This window comes from Lepidochelys olivacea, assembly GCF_965140295.1.
Source record: "Lepidochelys olivacea isolate rLepOli2 genome assembly, chromosome: 2".
NCBI lineage: Eukaryota > Metazoa > Chordata > Testudines > Cheloniidae > Lepidochelys > Lepidochelys olivacea.
In genome coordinates this window covers 210,503,520-210,524,521 of record NC_140412.1, presented here as the reverse complement: position 1 = coordinate 210,524,521, position 21,002 = coordinate 210,503,520, and the positions used below count along the sequence as shown (strand labels likewise).

Below are 21,002 nucleotides of genomic sequence, written 5' to 3'. Positions count from 1 at the left end.
GACTTTCAGCACCTCCACTGTAAAAACTGTTCCAGTACCACTGCCCCAAAATGCAGTGTGGTAAGGCAGGGTGTACAAGAACTTCTCTTTCTGAGTGGACTCAGAACTGTGTGCACAACAACTCAAAATCCTCTCTGGACCTCTCTTATTTTCCTTAATAACCTCTCTAGACCTGGCAGCTCTCACACGATCATTCGGAATTAGTCACAACAGCCTCCTATGGTGGTTTCCAGTTGTGGGGGGGGGGGGGTGGGGGGATGGAGGAAGACATGGTATCAATATTTGGCTCTCTCACATACTCCCAGTGCCATGTTAATTTCAGTAACTAACTTTACAATGTTCCTTGCAGGAGATACAAAGAGTATAAACCTATTGAAAGAAGTGCAGAACAAGTGGAGAACAGGGAGGGACTGAATGTTTACTTCAACAATGTCAAGGCTGTTCTCTTCCCTGGGAACAATGAGAGAGATCCTCTGCTGAAAACCAAACCAGGAATTGTTTAAATCTTTAGTGTAACCTCTGATATTAGAGTCTATATGTGGGGTTTATGGCTGAACTGTACTTCAATGGATGACTACTTAGTATGAAAACAAAGGATTAGGATAAACCTCCAGATATGCGCAGATGGGTCAGTACATTTTGTTTCAATTTATTTAGAAATGGAAAATGGCTTCTTTTCAAAAATGGAGTTGTGATTACTCACTGATTACTCACTGTTCTTGCTTATGATCTGGATCACACAATATTGAATAATAAACCACTCTAGACTGGGCATGATTATGCAATTCACCTAGGTTAATTTGTAGCTTGAGAGAAGAGGCTAGATATTTTTTACCTCCTCAGTATTTAGATCTTTAGTAAGAATTGCACAGTCCCAGTGTCCTAGTTTACCGCCCCTCTGTATGCATCCCTCAGTCTGGGCTTTGTGAGGTTGAAAGACATGGAGAATAGCCATAATGGCCAACCCTCAGTCATTTTATAAATCTAGATCACTGACATCAGGACAACAGGTGAACAAAGAAACCCAATCTACTTGGCTCCTCCTAAACCAACTACTAAACAGTCCATTTAAAATTCTTACTGTAGTTGTTGCTGCTACCTCTGGTAGCTGTTGTTTCTACTGGTTTTGTGCCATCTGAACTGACTGTCATCGACAACAATGTGTCCTATCTGCGTCAGAAGGACCTGCTGTATTCCAGAGGGGAGACAAAGATGAGGCCCAGCAGAGTGGTGGTAACAGGAGAAAGATTCTATATCATTCAACTATTAGTAAAGAGAACTAAGAGGGGCTTTTTTCCCTCCTTCTCTTCAATTTCATCTTGCTCTCTGTAAACAGCCACTAATTTCTGCTTGATCCTCCTGTCCCTCTTTCTTCAACTATTCCCTCCAAATAAATGAAAACCCCAAGCTGGGTAGGGCAATATTCTACAGTTTCTGCTTGTCCACTAAGCAGCTGAGAAACTGTCAATATCTAGAAGGGTGATGTGCCTTTTCTTGCTTAATGCAGCTGCTGTGCTGTGTTAACTTTCAACTACAAATATCACTTTGATATCTTTCTCAAGTGAGCTAGCAAAACCCTGTCTTTCAGCCACTCACTCTTGTAATTCCATATCATGGAGTTTAGCCCTGGATGCAATTTTCTGCTTATCTCTTAGAAATAAAAGCACCCTTCTGAAGACTGGATCACAGGGGGATATCAAAAGAGGAGAGTGTTTTGTCTGTGAGAAGAGTGTTGTTGAGAAGGTTCAATCCTTGTGGGAGGGAAGACAGCCAGAAATACTCTAAATGCGAGCCTCTGTATAATAACCTGATATCTAACATAACAATTTAAAGCAGAACAAAACTAACTTTTAGTTTGGGAGTGGGTGGCTAATTTCACTTACCCATTTCTAAACACCAATCGTTGAAGACCTAATCATTGCCATCCCAACTGTGAACAATTTTGGATTCTCCTTTATTCCTTCTAATCTGGAACATCCCTAATACATCTTTCCTCTCTCAGGCTCTGAAGGGCAATATAAACATAACCATATTTTGCTGTTTTCCTGGTAGCTGTTGCCTGATGCCCTAAAATAAACCCTACACTCCACCATACATACTTGTTAATAGTTTGAGAATATCAATAATTGTACAAACACTTATGGGATTAGCGCTTTCCTTAGAAACCTTTCAGGATGCAAAAAGAAAAGGAGTACTTGTGGCACCTTAGAGACTAGCAAATTTATTTGAAAGCTTACACTCAAATAAATTTATTTGTCTCTAAGGTGCCACAAGTACTCCTTTTCTTTTTGCGCATACAGACTAACACGACTGCTACTCTGAAACCTTTCAGGATGCAGTATTTTTTAGTTTTGCTCTGGCCATTGCACAAATATTAGTTTAAAAAAAACCTGTGTTGGTCACTCTCTTGCCCTCCTTATACATTAAATTACTTATTTTATGGGCTTGATGCAAAAATTACTGGGTGAGGTTCTATGGCCTCTGTTATGCAGAAGTCAGACTAAATGATCATAATGGTCCCTTCTGATGATAAAACGGACAAATCGATGAATCTTGCAAACAAAGATGAATTTAAACACACACACACACAAATCTTGGATAAGTCCGCTCTAATGTTTGCTTTTTGACATATGCACTACAGTCTAGCTTCCCATCATAGGTATTTGAGCCGTCAATCAACTTGATAGCTAAGTGCTAATTTAATTACAACTAATCATCAATGGAAGAACAGTTCCATCTCTTAATCCAAACTAGAAGCTTTTTCAAAATCTGGGAGTAGTTTAGTTAAACCAGTTGCGGCAAGTTGGAACAACTGGATCAGTATGTCTCTGTTTGATAGCTATGCTTATCGGGTTAGATCCCAACACCTGATTAAAGCTGATTGGGTCATTGGGATTGCCTTGGTGTAGGGGAATCCCTATCTGGTGTAGAGCTGATGGACCCCACCAGACCTGGCACAAGGATTATGTCGGGGCACAGTCAGAACTCTGCCATACTCAGTGATCCTTGGCTGAGGAAGTGCCCCATTGGGTATCACTGCAGCCAGGCATAAGATAAAGCAGCCTTTAGGCAGCTCTAAGTTACTCCAGAGTTCAAGGAAGCTAAAGGTGACCTTTGCCCATTCCTAGCCCCTCAGCTGAACTGAGTGGAGCTCTGATGCAGCTAAGAATCTGGCCCGTGAGTTTTAAGGACCCAGTCCTTCAAACATTTACTAATGGGAGTAGAAAGTGTTGACAGGACAGGACCCTTAGTTTGCATTTTTCTAGTACAAAATCGAGGAATATCGTTTGGTAGTGCAGATGGGAACTAAAACTACCAGTGGCACAGAACAGGGAGTACTGGTTCAGTTGCATGTTGAGGGTACTCCTTTCAGAAAGTCAGCAAATGCAACTTTTAGCCTTACAAAGAGAGTTAGTGAAATACATTGTGTATATACACGATCCTGCTTTCCAGGTTGAAAGAGCATAATAAAGATATGGTTTTAAATAAAAGTAAATACGGATTTAGTGACAGGAAAGAGGACACTTCTAATTTTTATGCATTTCCCTAACTTGAAACAGGAGAAAGTTTTTAATAAAAACTTAGTAGCAGTTCCCTTCTGTTGCAATTGTATCACTTTTGAATCAAAGCTGATGTGGGCTGTTGGTGTCCTAGGTTCTAAGCAGACAGCGTGTTACTTCCCAGAGAACACTATGTGCTATACAGGAATTCAGAGGCATCATCAGCTCTTATACAATGGGCCACTTCCAGCCATGCTTAGAAAAGAAATACATTTGATACTTTAACCTGTGTATATGGAAAAGATCAGAGAATCTTCCTTTACGTCTCATGTTAGGGGATTAACGTTTACTCCTTTTTATTTTCTATCTTCTTTGCTGTAACTTCCAGTAAATACATATTTGTTTTTATCTAATGGGATCTGATGCTGTATTGGACAATAAACTATCTGGAGATTTCAAACAGGATGTTACCTTTGTCTTGTAAGGAGATGTAGTCAAATGAGTGACCTAGTCAAATGAGTCACCTACTTACTGGGCACCAGGACAGTCGCTACTCCTAAGAGATGACCCAAAGGGACCTGCAGTTACACTGTAAATGTAAAGTGAATCAAAAGTAACTTGTGCCATTCTATCATCCCATTGCTTTTTCGGTGGTGGGAATCTAAGCCTCCTGCTGCACTTTTTCCTTTCAACCTTAACTAGAACAAAGGCGCTATCAATCTTAGGAGTGAGGTGAGCTTTCTCAGCAAATGACCCATGAACTGTGGAACCCACTTCCAGAAGAGAACCAGAATAATCACGGAACTCAGCACCTTTAAAAGAAACAGCAAGTGATGAAGACTAAGACACATAAATACTAGGAGATGTACAGTTCTCATGCAAGCCTTAGGAGATCCACCATTAGCAAATATCTCTACCTCAAAAGAAGAGGGAATTCAAACATGAATAAATCTCTTATTTGGAAACAAGATAATTTCAAACATGCCAGCAAGAATGAGTTGTATGACATGTTATTGAGCAAGCTGGCTTTGAGTTACAGGAGTGCATTATTATTAACAAGCTTTTTAGAAAACAAACGCACACATTTTTCATAGCAGCCTAACTAAAAAAAATGCCTCATCAGATTTAATGTTTGTCCATACAAAAAAAGTCACATGTAGGCGGATGCTAAGCATAAGAAAATTCACTCCTTTCAGGCATTTTCTCAGACAGTTATAATGGAGTGAAAACTAGGGGTTAGAATAGATTTGCTCATCCAACCTTCCAGTATGGGCGTGCTGTGACTCCAGCCTGTGCTGTAGTGTTAATCTTCCATCACCATGGAACTGGTATTCCCTAATATTATATGCTAATGTATGCACATGAACTGTCAAAGATAAAGACTCTCAAGCCACACCAGGGAATAACTTGATGCGTAAACTTAGAAGCGCCCTTTAACTTCTTGGAGAAGTGAGGGGGGAATTGGATGCAGGCGGGTGGCCTGCAGAACAAAAGCAGATGTTTCTAGATACTAGCTCATGCTTGAGTCTGCAGCAGCTTCAAGATATGTTTGAACCAAACAATTTCTTTAGCACAGACACACAATGAGATGTCAATACTTCATGATGCTAACTTTGGGTTGGGATTGGGGGAGGAGTTTCCTTCAAAGGAAGAGCTGGCTTGGAGTTATTTCCAGTCTCATGATGCCTTTTGTCTCAGAGTTTGTTTCTTCTAAGTATCTTTTCACTCACTTCAGCCCAGTGACATATGCTGCCTTATGAACAAGTCTCATAACTGTAGGGTAATTTTCTTTCTCTCCTCTACAATTAGTGGCATTTGATCCTATGTGTTCTGTTTCAGTAAATGTGTAAGGGGGGAGCTCAGTATTAGCTGGACTCTGCTATACTTTCTGTTATCATAAACTGCTGACATTTGTTTTTTTTTAACACTTGATTTCAGCCTGCCTTAGCAAGACTAGTCTGTATTATGCTAAGCATATTAATTAGCATTGCCTGTGCATTATATGACTAAAAATTATGCATTTTGTATGCACCTATTATTCATAAAGTGCATAAACACATTCATATTACATACAAAGAAACAACAAAAACTGTTTTTGTACCAACTGTGGCTCCCTATATGAGGCTGGATTGTTTGAAAGAAGGGTACAAAAAGTTTGAGTCCATGATTATAGTTTGCCCAAGACTTTTCTTTCCTTTGGTTTACTATTCCAATTCCTGATCCTTTCCTTTTTCCAGCGAAAACACATTAATACAATTTTTTTCAGTCCAAAATAATTTCCAGAGCCTGGTATATTTGTTACTGTGTACTTTAACACCGCAATATATTACTAAATCAGTGTTATAATTTAACTGAAGTGGTTGTTCCAAAATAGGCTGGAGGAAGCAGCGAAGGTAGATGCTTTGGCCTGATTTTCTCAGCAGGATGGTATTGAGCTTTGTCTACACAGGGAATTTGCCCTGATTCCAGCCTATGTTCGTCACTTTCAGGTTTAAATTAGTGTAAATGGTGAATTCTCTGTAACTTGAAGTCTTTAAATTATGATTTGAGGACATCAGTAACTCAGCCAGAGGGTATGGGTCTGTTACAGAAATGGATGGATGAGGTTCTGTGGCCTGCAACATGCACATCAGACAAAATAATCATGATGGTCCCATCTGACCTTAAAGTCTATGAGTAACCAACCACCACATGTAAATATGTTTGCTTTTTAGTTTTATACTGTGCAGCCTAATTGCCTTGTAGTCTGATCCTATTATTATTATTTATTTAGTGCCATAGTTATGCATAGCACATGTTAGATATACAGTATCCACACAGAAATCACAAGCTAAACTGGGTTAGGCCAAGTCATTAATTAGTTTGCAGATCAGAGTGTAAGTTGCAACAGCTGGGTGGTCTCCATTATTTAACCTGTCCCCAAGATTTGCAATCAGGCTATGTACACTATGGTGATCAGTGTTGATCATTAAAGAGTCCAACACACACTTCATAAGAGCAAGGCTGTTAATTCTGCAACTAACTGATCATTTCAACTGCAACTCTGATCATTTCATTCTGTCTATATAAATCTACCCTATTAGTTCTCTCGGAAAATGTATTCTTTTTCTTCCTAACCTACACCATAGTGTAGTGTTGCTGTGTACTTTTAAATACACCCCAGAGTTAGCTGCATTTCAGTGGTGGATGAACTGATACTTGCATAGAGTTTATATATCAATGTGTAAAAAGCTCCAGTTTCCTTCAAGAATATCATTATTTTCAAAATGTGTAGCAATGAAAGCAAAAGAGAAGAACAACTGAGTTCTCAAACTATTATGTTGCTTTTCTTTAAAGTGACAGCTTTACCTGATCCCGCAAATCCTTACACGTTTAGTCATCACGCAAGTATTTCCATTAATGCTGAGAAGACTTACTTGCATGAGTAAGACTGACATATGAACAAGAGTTACAAGACTGGGCCTTCCAACGTTAAGCAAAATTTAACATCCTAGTAACTATAATGCAACCCTTTCCACTTCCATTGATGCTTTACTCCTGAAGCTCATAGTTTGAATAGATCAGAGTTTGCCACAGAGCAGGTGTTATCAAAATATTAGAGCTAGGTGAAATTTTCACAGGCTTTAAGTTGAAATTTTAACGAAAATTAAAAATTTAAAGAAAAATGAGGGTTTTTTTGAGATTTTTTGTTGTTGTTTGCAAATGAATTTTTGCTTTATTTAAAAAAAAATTGAGCAAATAATTTGGCGCAGGCGCAGTGACTGCCTGGAGGTGGGTGGGTGGGGAGATGGAATGGGTCCCACTCCCAGTGGGAGCTCGCTGATCTGAGTCCCCGGCCCAGTCCCCATTTACCAAATAATTTAAAAAAAACCAGACAACGGTTCCACTTAGAACACTACAAAATGGAAACAACTTTGACATACATTTTTCCATTTTCTTGACCAGCTCCACAAATTATGTGCCAAGGGATGTTCCACACAGGAGCTCTCACCCATTTCAAATCACACAAGCTGAGCAATAGTGCTATACTACCTATATGCTCTGGCTGTTTTTCAGGAACAAAGCATAAACATTGTGGACAACAGGTCCGTTACATAAATCTGTTTGGCAAGTGTTTTTTGCTTCCTTTCTTGACTGGCCACAAAAAAGATTTTACTTTAAAAAAATGAGGAACAAATGACCAGATTCTCCAGTCCCGCCCCCTCCACCTCTTCATCTTGCAGCACTCATAGGGCAAAGTCAGAGGGCAAAGATGGGAACACCGTGTGTGTTTGGTGGGCGTATTACCAACCCCAGGTGGTCAAAAATCATGAATCAGTCCCCCCCAAAAGCCTGAGATTGGTTTATAAATCCTGAGATCTTTTTAAAAAAGAGTAACGCTGGGGGTCGGGGGCATGTAGGTTCCCTCTGCTCTGTTTATTTTTTTCAAACCATTTGGGGGCACTTGGATGTAGTGCTTAACGTGTCATGGAAGAGTGGCCAGGGCTCAAGTGATTAGGCGCTGGGGTCAAACAATTTTTTTACTTTCATAACTGATGCGGCAAGCCCAGAGGTGCCAGGGCTATGATGTACCAAGCCCAGAGGTGTCAGGATTCAGCCCTGGCACAAATTAAACACTGCTGCAATCATCAGGGCTATGAATGCACTTTTATTGCTTGGCAAGCCGCATGGCTCAAGCGATAACATGACGCCAGCAGCTGGGGCGGGCAGGAAAACCTCCCTGGTTATGGGACTTGCCCTACACCTGGCAGCGTTGGCACTGTTCTCAGCAGCCTCCTGCCACCGCCGGGGAGGCACACACGGCACCCCTGCAAAGGGCCCCGCAATGCCCCAGGGGTCGGCACCAGGCTCCCTCCTGGCCTAGCGCACTGAGGCACCGACAGCCCCTGGGGCTCTTTGCTGTGGTGACCCCTGGTGCCTAGGGTTATAAGCAATGGCTGCTGGGGTTACCATCTGGCCAGTATTTGACTGGCCTGGCCAGGTTTTCTTTGTTTTATTTTTTTTTAAATGGATTTTGCCAGTTGCCAAAAAAATAATTTAGTCTGTCGGGTTGTTTTTTTTTTAAAGATGTCCATTATTATCACAACAGCCTCGGCGAGCGACGGTTCAACGTTTCTGTGCCCAACTGCCGATGAAGTGCGCTGTAGCTCACGAAAGCTCATGCTCAAATAAATTGGTTAGTCTCTAAGGTGCCACAAGTCCTCCTTTTCTTGTTCCTAGTTGAAGCTCTCCCAGTTGAAGCTAACCGGCCAGAGCTATTCAGAGAAACCCGCAGCAAGCCAGGGTGCAGGATGGAGGAATAGCTCAGTGGTTTGAGCATTGGCTTGCTAAACCCAGGGTTGCGAGTTCAATCCTTGAGGGGGCCATTTAGGGATCTGGGGCAAAAATTGGGGATTGGAGAGGGCTGGACTAAGATGAGCTCCTGAGACCCCTTCCAACCCTGCCAGTCTCTGAGTCTGCGGTGCGCGCCTGCGCGCCAGACCTGGCTGCTGAAGGGGGCTGCGGCGCCGCCTCTGGCTGGCTGGGGTGGGCTTGCCCCGGGTCAGGGGTGTCCGGTTTTTTTTTTTTTTGCAGGGGTCAAAGGCGGTAACCCGAGGCGGTGCCCGAGCCCCTGGGGCCGCCCCAAAGGGGGGGGCCGGGGACTCACATCAGCGACCTCCCACTGGGGGGCGGGACCCAACCCACCTCCGGGCAGTCACTGCGCCTGCGCCATTCCTCGGGCCAGAGGGCGGCGCGCGGCCAGTCAGTGTAGGAGGCGGTATTTACGGCAGCCAATCAGAGCGGGGATCGCCATGGGGGCGTGTCTCAGAACGCTGCCGCCGCCGGAGTTCCGTTGCGTGTCCCGACTCCCGGCGACATGTGGCGGGGCAGCCGCTGGCTGCGGGGGCTGGTGCTGCCGGCGGCGAGGGGGCTGCGGCTGGCGGCCTCGGGGGCCGCTGGGCGCTGCGCTCCCTGCTGGGCGCGGCGGGCCCTCGGCGGCGGGCCCAGCGCGGAGCTGCGGCCGGGCGGAGGAGCCGAGCAGGAGCACAGGGCCCCAGGTACGGCGTGTGCCGGGCTGCGGGGGGCGCCAGTGCCGCCCCCGCCTTACGCACTGCTCGCCCCCTCCCCGGGCTGAGCCGCCCGGCCCCTGCCCTGCACACCGCGCCCGTCCCCCACCCCGCTGCTCCGATCCCACGGGGCAGTGCCTGGCGTGGGGGAGACCAAGCCCCTGTTCCCTTCAGCTCAGCCCAGGGAGTTGAGGATTGGTTGCCCCTGCACGGAACCAGGGTTCCCCAGCCATCCCCAGCCTGCGTCCAGCGAGATGTGCTCCAGGAAGCTCTGGGCTCTGACCCAGGCAAAGGGGGGTGCTGGGCCGTGCAACTGAACTGACTGGAGAAAGCCAGTGGGTGGGCACATGGGTCAGTACAGCCGTACTGCCCTGCTGCATGCACCTGGTTCGGGGACGGCCAGCTGCTCCATGCCCATGCTAGTGCGTCTGTAACCTGTGTCTGTGCAGTGCCTTCTGGGCACCTGCCCCACAGCTTGCAGAAACAGTGCATTCTGGGACATTTTAGAAGATGCCTGGTGCACTGTAGAACAGCTAGTCCATGTCCATACCAGCTCAGATAGAAAAAGTCCCCAGACTTGCAGACAGCATCATCTGCCCATGTTCTAAGATCCATTTGGAGTAAACTGGCTGGGGCACTTTTTGGGTGTAAATGCAAACTGTTCTAATTTCTCTATGAAAGAGGGAGCAAAATCTTCTGTCACTGCAGTGGATGTGTGTAAATACTGTCTTAAAAACAGTTTCTCCTCTCTCCCCCACCCCCAGTGGCCATGACAGTGGGGGGTTCTGTCTCCCTTCCTCCTTTCCCAGAGAGTAAATCTTGACAGCTGTCTAAACACACACAGTGCTGGTGGTCTTATTTGACTCCACATGTGATATGTATGCATGACTAGTTTAAAAACTAATTCTGATCCTAAGAATCTTCAGTGGGATCAGTCATACTACTAAAGTCTGTCATTTCACACCACTAAGATCCTTCTTCCAATAAAGCACAGTGTTTCACTGCTAGGAATTCAATACCTGTTCAAAATTAGTGTTTTTGTAAATAAAAAGTAAAAGAGGATTAGCAAGAATTTCCAACTCTGCTGTAGATAAAATATTGTTACAGAAGATTATGTAAAGATTCTGCAAGTTTGGGCATGAACATACTGTATGAATTGAAGGTCCCTCTCCTCTGACCTGTATGTCTTGGTTTTGTGACACAAAACCATCCCCACCCAGGCAAGCCAGTGGAAGAGGGTTAATAAAACACAGGACAAAAGAAAGAAAAATATACTGTGTCCTACAGTCAAAGATGAGACAGAGTAAAACTATTGGTTTTCAGGGTCCTCTTCAGCTGTGGAATCCAAATCTTTGAAGATGATTTGTATTTAATGTTTTTGTATATACATTCTAATTTCTGCTGAGGACACAGGCTTCAGGCTGGCAGAAAAGGGGGAGGATCAAAAGGGATCAAAACATGAGTGGAGCATTCTTGTGAAGTTTTCAAGTTAAATATAGCTTTTGGTAGAGGTACAGGTATGTATACTGTACAAAGTTGTTTCACACATCTCTGCTGAAGAAGATAAACTCTTTTGCCACAGATGTCAGCCAGGTCTCCCCTAGAAACTATTGTTGGTATAATATCAATGGGAGGAGGGCATGGTGAACCAGACAAACTCACATTTCCATATTTGCAAAAACCCTAGGGTATACTTATTTATACTGGCATAAAAGTACTCTTTCCATTATAGCTTATTTTCCTTAGAGAATAAGCGGTGTCTGCACTAGGAGAGCTTGCTGGTATAGCTATATCAGCAAACCTCTTCTAGAGTAGACCTGGCTGTAGCAGTCATTTTGATTGTGTGCCTGGGGGGGCCGAGGGGCTCATGTGTTTGTTTGTTTTACAGGCCTCTGATCAGTTTCATGCTATATACACATCTGGTTATTGCCTCCTTATTTGGCTTTTTCTCTGTATTAAGGTTGATAGGTAATGAATATGAACTCAGGAATGCTCTGTTAATTTTACAGTTCCATGTAGGGGAAGTGGCATTGCACCTTACTACAAATAGAAACAGACCTTGTTTTACCTAGTTAGGTCTTAGCTACACACACAAATTGTACCCATTTGAATAAATCTATTTAGAAACAAATTAGTTAAAACTGTGCATGCAAGGGGGTTGTGCTGATCTATGTCAGTTTCTGAATGGATTTAGTTAAATTGGTAAGAGTGGGTCTGTAGACAAGGTTCTATGGTCTGTTAGAAATGATGAGACCAGGTTAGGACTACAAGTAGGCCACTACCAAATTCATGGTCCATTTCAGTTAATTTCACTGTCATGGCATTTTTAAAATTGTAAATTTCACGGTTTCATATATTCAAATCTGAAATTTCAGTGTTGTAACTGTGGGGGTCCCAATCCAAAAGAGGGGTGTGTGTGCACATCACAAGGCTGGTGTAGGGGGGTCATGGTATTGCCACCCTTCTGCACTGCTGCCTTCGGAGCTGGACAGCTGGCTAGCAGCCCTGGAACTTCCTGCAGCCAGGTGAGGATCCCAGAGGTGGGTCTCACTTGGCCCTGGGAGGGGCTTGTGCAGGGGAAGAGGAAGTCCTATCCCTCCCCAGCCTGTCTGGGACTAGCAGCTAAAGCCCAGCGCACCGTATGAGCCCCTGGCAGAGGCACCCCCGCCCTGCCCCTCCCTGAATCCAGGCCTAGTGCTCAGGAGTTAAAGGGGCCTTGGTCTGGCTGTGTGTGGGGAGACTGACCATGGCACCCCCTGATCATGGGGCCCTAGGTGGTAGCTCACCTGTAAGGCCAGCAATGTCACCCCAAAAAGTGACAAACGCCAGCCTCCATACCATGCCACACTCACCTCTGCGCTGCCTCCAGAGCTGGGCTTCTGGCCAGCAGCCACTATTCTTTAGCTGCCCAGCTCTGTGAAATCTGATCTCCCTTACAATAGCCAGATTTCACCAGGGAGATCAGATTTCACGCTCTGTGACATGTTTTTCACAGCTGTGAATTTGGTAAGGCCCTATTTATAAGATTATTTGTTTCCACAGTGTGTGTATGCTAGGTCAATTTTGATACGTTTGTTTATCGTACTTATGATTTTATAGTGCACTTGTTCCCATTGTACCTAATATGTCCTTAGCACAGGCTTTTTAGAACTTAACAAGCATTGATTTGAAATATTATATCCAATAATTACAAATAACTAAGTCACTATCTCTTGTTAAGTCTTACAAGTCACCTAAAGAAACAGTGTATCTTAATGCTCCCTGTCTACATTAGAACCTCAGAGTCACAAACACTTTGGGAATGGAGGTGGTTCATACCTCTGAAATTCTTCTAAACTCTGAACAAAACGTAATGGTCATTCTTTCAAAAGTTCATAACTGAACAGTGACTTAATACAGCTTTCAAACGATAGTATGTGGAAGAAAAATGCTGCTTTTAACCATCTTAATTTAAATGAAACAAGCACAGAAACAGCTTCCTTGCTATGTCAGATCTTTTTTTAAAAAACTTTCCCTTTTTTTTAGTAGTTTATTTTTAACACAGTACTGTACTTTTTCTTTTTTTTGTTTTTTTGTTTTTGGTGCTTCTCTGCTGCTGCCTGGTTATGTACTTCCGGTTCCAAGTAAGGTGTGTGGTTTACCAATCCATGTATAACTCTGGTGTTCAGAACTCTTAGGTTCTACTGTAGCTGTCAGAGAAGTGTATAGCACACTGTGGATGCTATATAAATAACTGATGTTTAGTAACAGAATATTATTAACCATAAGAATCAGTTTAGTTCCCTGTTTTTAACTTCCAGGAGTTTGGTTTTTCTCAATATCATTATTCTAGCAACTGGAATTCACATTTCAATCCTTGTTTTTTAGCATCATCTCAAATTCCAGAATGGATGGCTATAGATTATAATTTAGTTCACCCTCACTCTTCATTGTTTTTCAGCAAGTTTAAGTAAACAGTTTTTGTAATTTGTTTAAAAAGAGAAATCACAATTTGAAGTCTTGTTCCTTGTTTCAGATCATGCGCTTTCCAAGTTCAATATTGATTTTATCATAGCTCTACTGAGGCAAGAAAATGCTAGCAACATTTGTGTTATCCAGGTGCCTCCAGAAATGAGATACAGTGATTATTTTATAATTGCGAGTGGAGCTTCTTCAAGACACCTCCATGCGATGGCGCACTACATGCTGAAAATGGTAGGACAATTATTTCCACTCTTCACTTGCTTTAGATTCTGAATAGTTTTAATTGGAAATGTATGTTGTGAAATATTTGCAAAAGTGAGAATTAAACATAGCAAAATATATACATTTTATCTGTTAAAGTAGCAACCAGACAAGGTGAGGTTTGTTGTTCTGATGCAGTATTACCCTTTGTACAAATAGGAGATGCTGAACCTAATCTGCTTTCTTAGGTAAAGAAATAAAATGTAAAGTGTAGACTGTGAATGGAGACCTCTCTATACAAGGAATGATGATGATTGCAGTGCAGAGTTTTGTGGAATGAGAATCTGGGCCCCCAATACAGAGAGGATGGTAACTGGTGGTGGAGTGATGCTAGTTCTGGTTATATGTGACATCCTAGAATGTTCAAAGTTTAAAATGCAGTTGAGCGATCTAAGCAAAAATGGCTTTGTTACTTAAATACCATATTTCTTCAAAGGAAGGCATGGCCTTAAACACTGGAGTAGATTGTCCCTTTTTGTACAAATAAACATAATCCAGTTCCGGTGTGGGGAGACGGACAGTAGCAGCTTCATGGAATTGCCTTCACTTCCCCTTACCTTAGAGCCACCCAGTGGAAGTATCGGGGATGGGAATGGGAATGTGGCTGTCTGCATCATACTCACCTCTAACTTAGCTGACTAAGAAACATCTTCTTTGCTTCCCCATTGCGCTGAGTGGCAGCCCCATCTTCTTTGGAGCAAGGTTGTGCTCAGGGCACTTTTGAGAGCCCATGGTAGCATGGTAAAGGATGGGTCTCATGGGATCTGAGATTTAGGAGGTCAGACTATCTTCCATTTTTGAGGGCGAGATGAATCACACACATCCTAATACTATGATGTGTTGGAAACCTAGATGTGTAGACTCAATTTCTTGTCTTGTACCTCATGTAAAAACCTGCACAGAGCTGTATTGACCTGTCCATGATTTGATTTTTCATAAGAGTGGGTCAACTGTTCCGGCCTCTTCCATAAAACACAACTCTTCTGTCTCTCTGTGAGAAGATCTAAAAGTGCTTGGATAGTGATATAATGGTTATTGACTTTGGAACAGGGATTCTGCAAACAGCTTTTGGATCTTACAGATTTCCCATCTTATAACACCTAAATCCTTCCCCTGGTGCTTCAGTCTGGTTCTCAAAAATATTTAATTCTGTGGACCACAGTTTGAGTACTGCTATTTTAGATCATCTTAAATTAAATGCATATTACCTATGAAGCTTGTCCGATTCATAGGATACAGTTAGCTCCCTTTAAATGGCAATTGCTATAAAATTACACATTCCAAGGTTTGCTCATGGGAGTTAGCTTTGTGCCTGTCTAGAGGGAAAGGGAGAACAGCAGTCCTCCTTTAGTTGGAATTATACCTATTAATCTCTTGCCGCACACAGCCTGTGCAAAATCTAGAAAGGAAATAGTCCATCTGCTCATCACATCTGGATTCTGGGAGCTTTTATTCTGGCTGGATTTTTGTATTGAAAACAAAGATGGGGTTGAAGAGGCTTATAGTACTCCAGGTCTGCCCAAGATTTACAGCAGCTTTCATGTCTTGTAAGAGCCTGGTTTGCTCTTACTTGTGCAGCACATAGACTGTGTAACTTACACGCTTCACCAGTGGTAGCTGTTGACATTAGCTTTGTATTCTTCTTGCCTTTGCTGCTGATCCTGCCAGACACAAACATCCAAAAGGTGAACCACCATTTTCCTTCTTATTTCCTGTTTGCTGTAGGGTGGGTTCTGCAGTCTGACATTGATCACTTAAGCATTTGGGTTCTTTCTAACCCCTCCCCACCTTATTCCCTCTCCTTTTTTCCTCCTCTGAATCTCCCCTCCCCTATCATCTTACTCGCTCGCTCCTTGCTGTCTCCTGTTTTTTTTCTTCCAAAATGGTAGGTTTTAACAGAGAGAAGTAGGACTGGAAGAGGAGAGCTGAACTCTGTTAAGCCCCAACCTAGGGGCACCTGTGTTCTGTGCCATACTCCATTCATCACTGCAAGCAGCATTTGGCTTAAAGCTGTGGAAGTTGTATTGATGTGATTTAACATACTAAATTGAATACTTACCCAGCATTACCTCATTTGCATGGTCAGTACTATATCAGTCCGTCCTGCTGTTTCCATGTACCCAGTGGTGAGCTGCAGCTGGTTTGCACCGCTTCACTAGAACCGGTTGTTAAATTTGGAAGGCCTTTTAGAACCAGTTGTTCCGCGAGGGACAACTGGTTCTAAAAGGGCTTCTAAATTTAAGTGGCCAAAAGTGGCGCCTTAGGCGCCGAATCCATGGGTGCTACAGCCCTGGAGCACCATGGGAAATATTTGGTGGGTACAGAGCACCCGCCGGCAGCTCCCCGCCCCACCCCCAGCTCGCCTCCGCCTCTGAACACACCATCCTGCTCTGCTTCTCCGCCCCCCCCCGGCTTCCCAAGAATCAGCTGTTTGTGTGGGAAGCTGGGGCAGGCTGAGAAGCAGGCAGCGGTTTCCTGCTCAGGCCCAGGAAGGTAGAGGTGAGCTGGGGCAGGGGGGTGCAAGGAGGGCTGCCTGCGCTGCAGCAGGTAACCTGGGGGGAGTGGGGGCAGGGGAACCGCTCCCCGCCCCAGCTCACTTCTGCCACCGTCGGCCTGAGCTGGAAGCTGCTGCCTGCTTCTCAGCCCTCCCCGGCTTCCTACTGAACAGCTGATTTGCGGGAAGCCGGGGGTGGGGCACAGAGAAGCAGAGCAGGGTGGTGTGTTCAGGGCAGGAGGCGGAGCGGAGGTGAGCTGGGGCCAGGCGGGGAGCTGCCCGTCGGTGCTCTGCACCCACCAAATTCTTCCTGTAGGTGCTCCAGCCCTGGAGGACCCAGGGAGTTGGTGCCTAAGGCGCCACTTTTGATGTGATCATTGGGGGAGCAGCTGCTCCCCCACCCCTAGGAGCCAGAGGGACCTCCCGGATGCTTCCTGGGAGCTGCCCCAGGTAAGCACCTCCAGGACTCCCCACCTCACCCCCCCGGCAGGTGCCTCTGGCTCTTACGGGTGGAGTGGGGTGGTGTGTGCATCCACTGCGGTGGCCCACGAGACGTTCCTGCCCGGTTCTGGGGGCAGTCAGGGAACAGGGGAGGGGGATGGATGGGGCAGGGGTCCTGGGGTTGGGGGGCATCAAGGAATGCGGGGGGGGGGGTTGTTGGATGGGGGCAGGAGTCCCAGGGGATGGGCAACAACCCCCTCGTGGGGTGAGGAGGGAACACCTTGTTAAGATTTTGGCAGCTCATCATTGCATGTACCTCTATGTACAGCAGTGCCTTTTTGCCTAAAGTCCAGAAAGTCTTCTTTTCTATCCTTCCTCTCCAGCCTAATGGAAAGGGCTTCTTGGCTCTGGGCTGCAGCCTTCTCCTCCCCCTGGTGGCTACTGTTTGTAGCACCAGCTCTGTACTACTGAGCAGAAGCTCTACAGGAGGAGGAAGTCCCTGTGAAAGGGTAGAACTCGGAAGAGATTTGGGCTCCCCTTTCCTGGGTAACCTGAAAAAGGTGGGATTTGGGCAGCCACTCGAGCACCCACAAGAGAATTCCTGAAAATGGGAGTCTTCTGGACAAACCACAGATTTTAACAAACCTGAGACAGCTTGGGGCAGGAGAGCATGGCAGCTAGTTAGGTCCATTTCTTCTCCCAGCCCCACCTCTTGTAAACGGCATGATGACAACTACTATTTTACCTTTCTTAAAAAAAAAAAAAAAAAAAGTCACAGGGCAGATGCATTTGGGAGCTTAAATCTTCGAGTCTTGCCCTACTGCAGCTTTGACTTATCTTTCAGTGAGATATTTTAAAAAGCCCTAATACCTCAACTCAACCTTTCCCTGCATTGCTACCCACTTAGCAGTGTGTGCTGACCCTTGCTCTAGTTTAGGCAAAAATTCAGATAGTATTTCAACAGCTAAAGACCGACTGGGAAAATATTAGAAGTATATGATAGCAAGCAAGGGAAAGGGCTTATTCTTTACTGGGATGTGTTGTACCACTTATTCTTACCCTCAATTTTAGGTTGTAACTTTGTAAACACAGGCCCTTTACCATCTTGGGTGTCTGTATGCTGCCAAAACCAATAAGGACTGCATTTGTGATACCATTTTTCTGTTGAAGTCAGACACCCTCCCTAGCCAGCCAGGCCTTTCTGCTGAGAAGAATATCCTAACCAATTGGTTACAAAATCATCAGAGACCCAAACCCCTGGATCTTGGAACAATGGAAAAAATCAGTCAGGTTCTTAAAAGAAGGGTAAAAATAATCTACAATCTACTTTTTAGACAGGCATCTAGTATTAAAGACTTCAGATGGAGAATTTACCATGTTCTTTGGTCATCTGTTCCAATGGGTAATTTTGCTCATTGCTAATATTTACATCTTATTTCCAGTTTACATTTTTCTACCATTAACTTCTGGTCGTTGGATCTTTTATGTCTTTGTCTCCTAGAAAAGAGAAATTGTCCAGTAGTTCTTTATAGACTATGATCAAGTCACCTTTTTAACTTCTTTTCAATAAACAAAATAGATGTAGCTCCTTGAAAGGGACTGTCATGTTTTCCAGACCTTATTCTTTAATCTCTTCCAAATTTAACATCCTTTTGAAAGCACAGACACCAAAACTGGATGTAGATTCCAGTAGCCGTTTCACCAGTGACGTATTCAAAATTAATTCCTTAGACAATTTGTCAGGCTTTAGCTGCCTGATGGGCTTCAATACTTTAGAATGAACATTTGGAAGTATCTGTCTTCACACTGATTTGCTGCTTCTTTTACAGTACAAGCAACTGAAACAAGAAAATGATCCTCACATTCAGATTGAAGGGAAAGAGACAGATGACTGGATATGCATTGATTTTGGTAAATATTTACAAATTTCACAGATGCTAGTTCCATGTGAGCCATGCGTTGAAGGCAGCATTTCACTGGTAAAACTAAGTTGTTGCAGATAGGTCCTAATACTTAGCTCTTCTCTAGCTCCAAGTATAATTTAATTGCCTGAACTCTATTGAGTCCTTCCCCAGTGTTAAGTTTCACTGGAGGAGAACATTGGCATTGAACACTGTGGAATAACTACTCTGCAGTAGTTAAAAAATAGTTCTTAATTCTCAAGAGTGAGGATCGAAAGTTGTGGAAGGAGATATGCAAGGATGTTTCAATAATTATACATTTATCTAAAAATGTTACTTGCATTATATAAACCCTCTTATTCAATTGATGGCTTTTTTGCCTAGATTAACAGTACTTCACTAAATTCAGACTCTCACTGTCAATTAATGCCAAGATTCTAGCTCATAGATTCTGCATTTCCCTGTTCCTCTAATAAATATACAATTTTGTAATGAATATGTGTTAAAGTGAGAGGAACCAGATCTATCATTTTAAAAGCTGTGTGTCAAATTATGCAACAATGAAATGATAATTACGACCCAAGTCTGGACAAACTTTGTTACCCTAGAGTACAACTCCAGAGATGGCTAGGTGGAGTTGGCTTTTTTACGTATTATTGCTGGACAACAGTACACTAGTGAGACATCCTACGCAAACACTCTAATTTAATGAGATTTTGAGCTCTAAAATCAGTGATCAGAAACTTTAACATCTGCCTTGAAAAGCGTCTTATGCTGAGAAATTTGAATCCTACATTACGTTCACGGTAATGATTTCTCATTGGCTTAGTTTATAAAATTACTACACAATTTCACATAGTGCAGTTTCTGTACTGTGTTCACATTTACATAGGCTTTCTGTTTGAAACTCATTTAAGGCATTTTTCCCCCCTACAACTTTTATAAGGTAGCTGAACATATAACGTCCTTGTTGCTAGAGCCTTGTGGATTTGTTTCATTTTCAGGTGTTAAGTCTGATCAGCGCTTTATGTCCCTCTCCCTGTTTCACAGAAAGGTCAATTTTCTGCAAGCCAACTGAAAAGCCTAAAGAGTAAACAGATTTTTTTACATGTTAATCTGAATGTAGTTAACTACATTCTAAAACTGGTTATCAACAAGGGATCTGGGTCCCCCTGGGGGGCTGCAAGCAGGTTTCACAGAGTTTTTTATAGCATGTTGGGGGAGCCTCAGGAAAAAAAAGTTGAGAACCTCTGTTCTAAAAGTTTACTTAAACTTCATTGCCATGGTTATTCCATTTTATAGACTTGAATACACCTATATTTTGTAAATACACTTTTGGCATTAAAGTGTGCTTACATCATTTCAGAGGAAGATGCCTGGCTTTTCAAATTTCCACATTAGATTCACATCCTACATAATGTGGTAGCACGTTGTATATTCTAAGGGATATAGACTAAACTGGTGTTTTGTTCAACTTATATTGAATTTATATATATTATCATATATACTCAATTTATACACACAACCCACACTAGAAATGAGAGTTTGTATCACTGGAAGTTAGATTCCCAGCTTTCCAGTAGATGTCACAGCTCTTGCTTCTAGCCCTGGACATTCTGGGGGTAACATACTAACATCTTCAGAACATTTGTAGTACAGAAAAAGTAGCATAGGTCACAGTTGTTTTTTAAAATGCATTATAATTGGGTGCAGTGTACTAGCATTACATAAAGAAGGATATGAAAGTGTTGCAATTAAGTTACATTTTTCTATAAAAAGTGCAGCATACATGTTGGCATGGTGAAAAGATTTTGGCAACTTAATAGTACACATGAAATTTAACCTGTACTTTGTGTTTGTGTCCATTTTTGTCTTTGTGTCTTTCTGTCCTGTATAGGTAGCACAGTGATCCATTTCATGCTTCCTGAGACACGAGATATTTATGAGTTGGAAAAGTTATGGACGCTCCGTTCTTATGATGACCAGTTAGCACAGATGGTTCCAGAGTCTTTACCAGAAGACTTCGTATTTGGACTTACTCAGCAGCAGCACTGACGAAAATCTTTCCGTCATGAAAGGAATACATACAAATAATGCAGTTAGAGCACTCACCACTTCAGGATTAAAAGAGTGAAACAAGCAATTTCTGTGGTTACTTCTTGGGTGAGGGGACACAGCTAAGAGCCACTTGCTTGAATACCCCTCCACTGTTGTGCAGTTAGTGAGGGACGAGGCTTACAGCAATACAGCTCTAGGACACAAAGTACCTAATTGAATCTGTCTGGAATTGTGGGTATTATGATTCAAGTTGGTAATTGTTTTGAAGAAGTGGATTCTAGCCCCCTTGTTCTTCCAGAAGTGCAGGGGGACCCTGTGACTGAAGTAGTCAGCATCT

The 21,002-nt window shown here is 43.3% G+C and overlaps 2 protein-coding genes across 3 annotated transcripts in view; both read left to right on the top strand.

Annotated features, from left to right (window-relative positions):
* Positions 1-2,230, top strand: part of GPNMB (glycoprotein nmb) — a 28,952-nt gene extending 26,722 nt beyond the window's left edge. For both annotated transcript variants that reach the window (XM_084619680.1, XM_084619679.1), the window contains exon 12: positions 350-2,230. In XM_084619680.1, coding sequence (XP_084475806.1) covers positions 350-503 — 154 coding nt within the window. In that variant the 3' untranslated portion in view covers positions 504-2,230. The remainder of the gene's footprint in view (positions 1-349) is intronic.
* Positions 2,231-9,310: 7,080 nt separating this feature from the next.
* MALSU1 (mitochondrial assembly of ribosomal large subunit 1) lies at positions 9,311-20,750 on the top strand. The gene is made up of 4 exons (XM_084618211.1): positions 9,311-9,538; positions 13,563-13,741; positions 18,536-18,617; positions 20,505-20,750. The coding sequence occupies exons 1-4, from the start codon at positions 9,358-9,360 to the stop codon at positions 20,660-20,662; spliced, it is 600 nt and encodes a 199-aa protein (XP_084474337.1). The 5' UTR covers positions 9,311-9,357; the 3' UTR covers positions 20,663-20,750.
* The last annotated feature ends 252 nt before the right edge of the window (positions 20,751-21,002 follow it).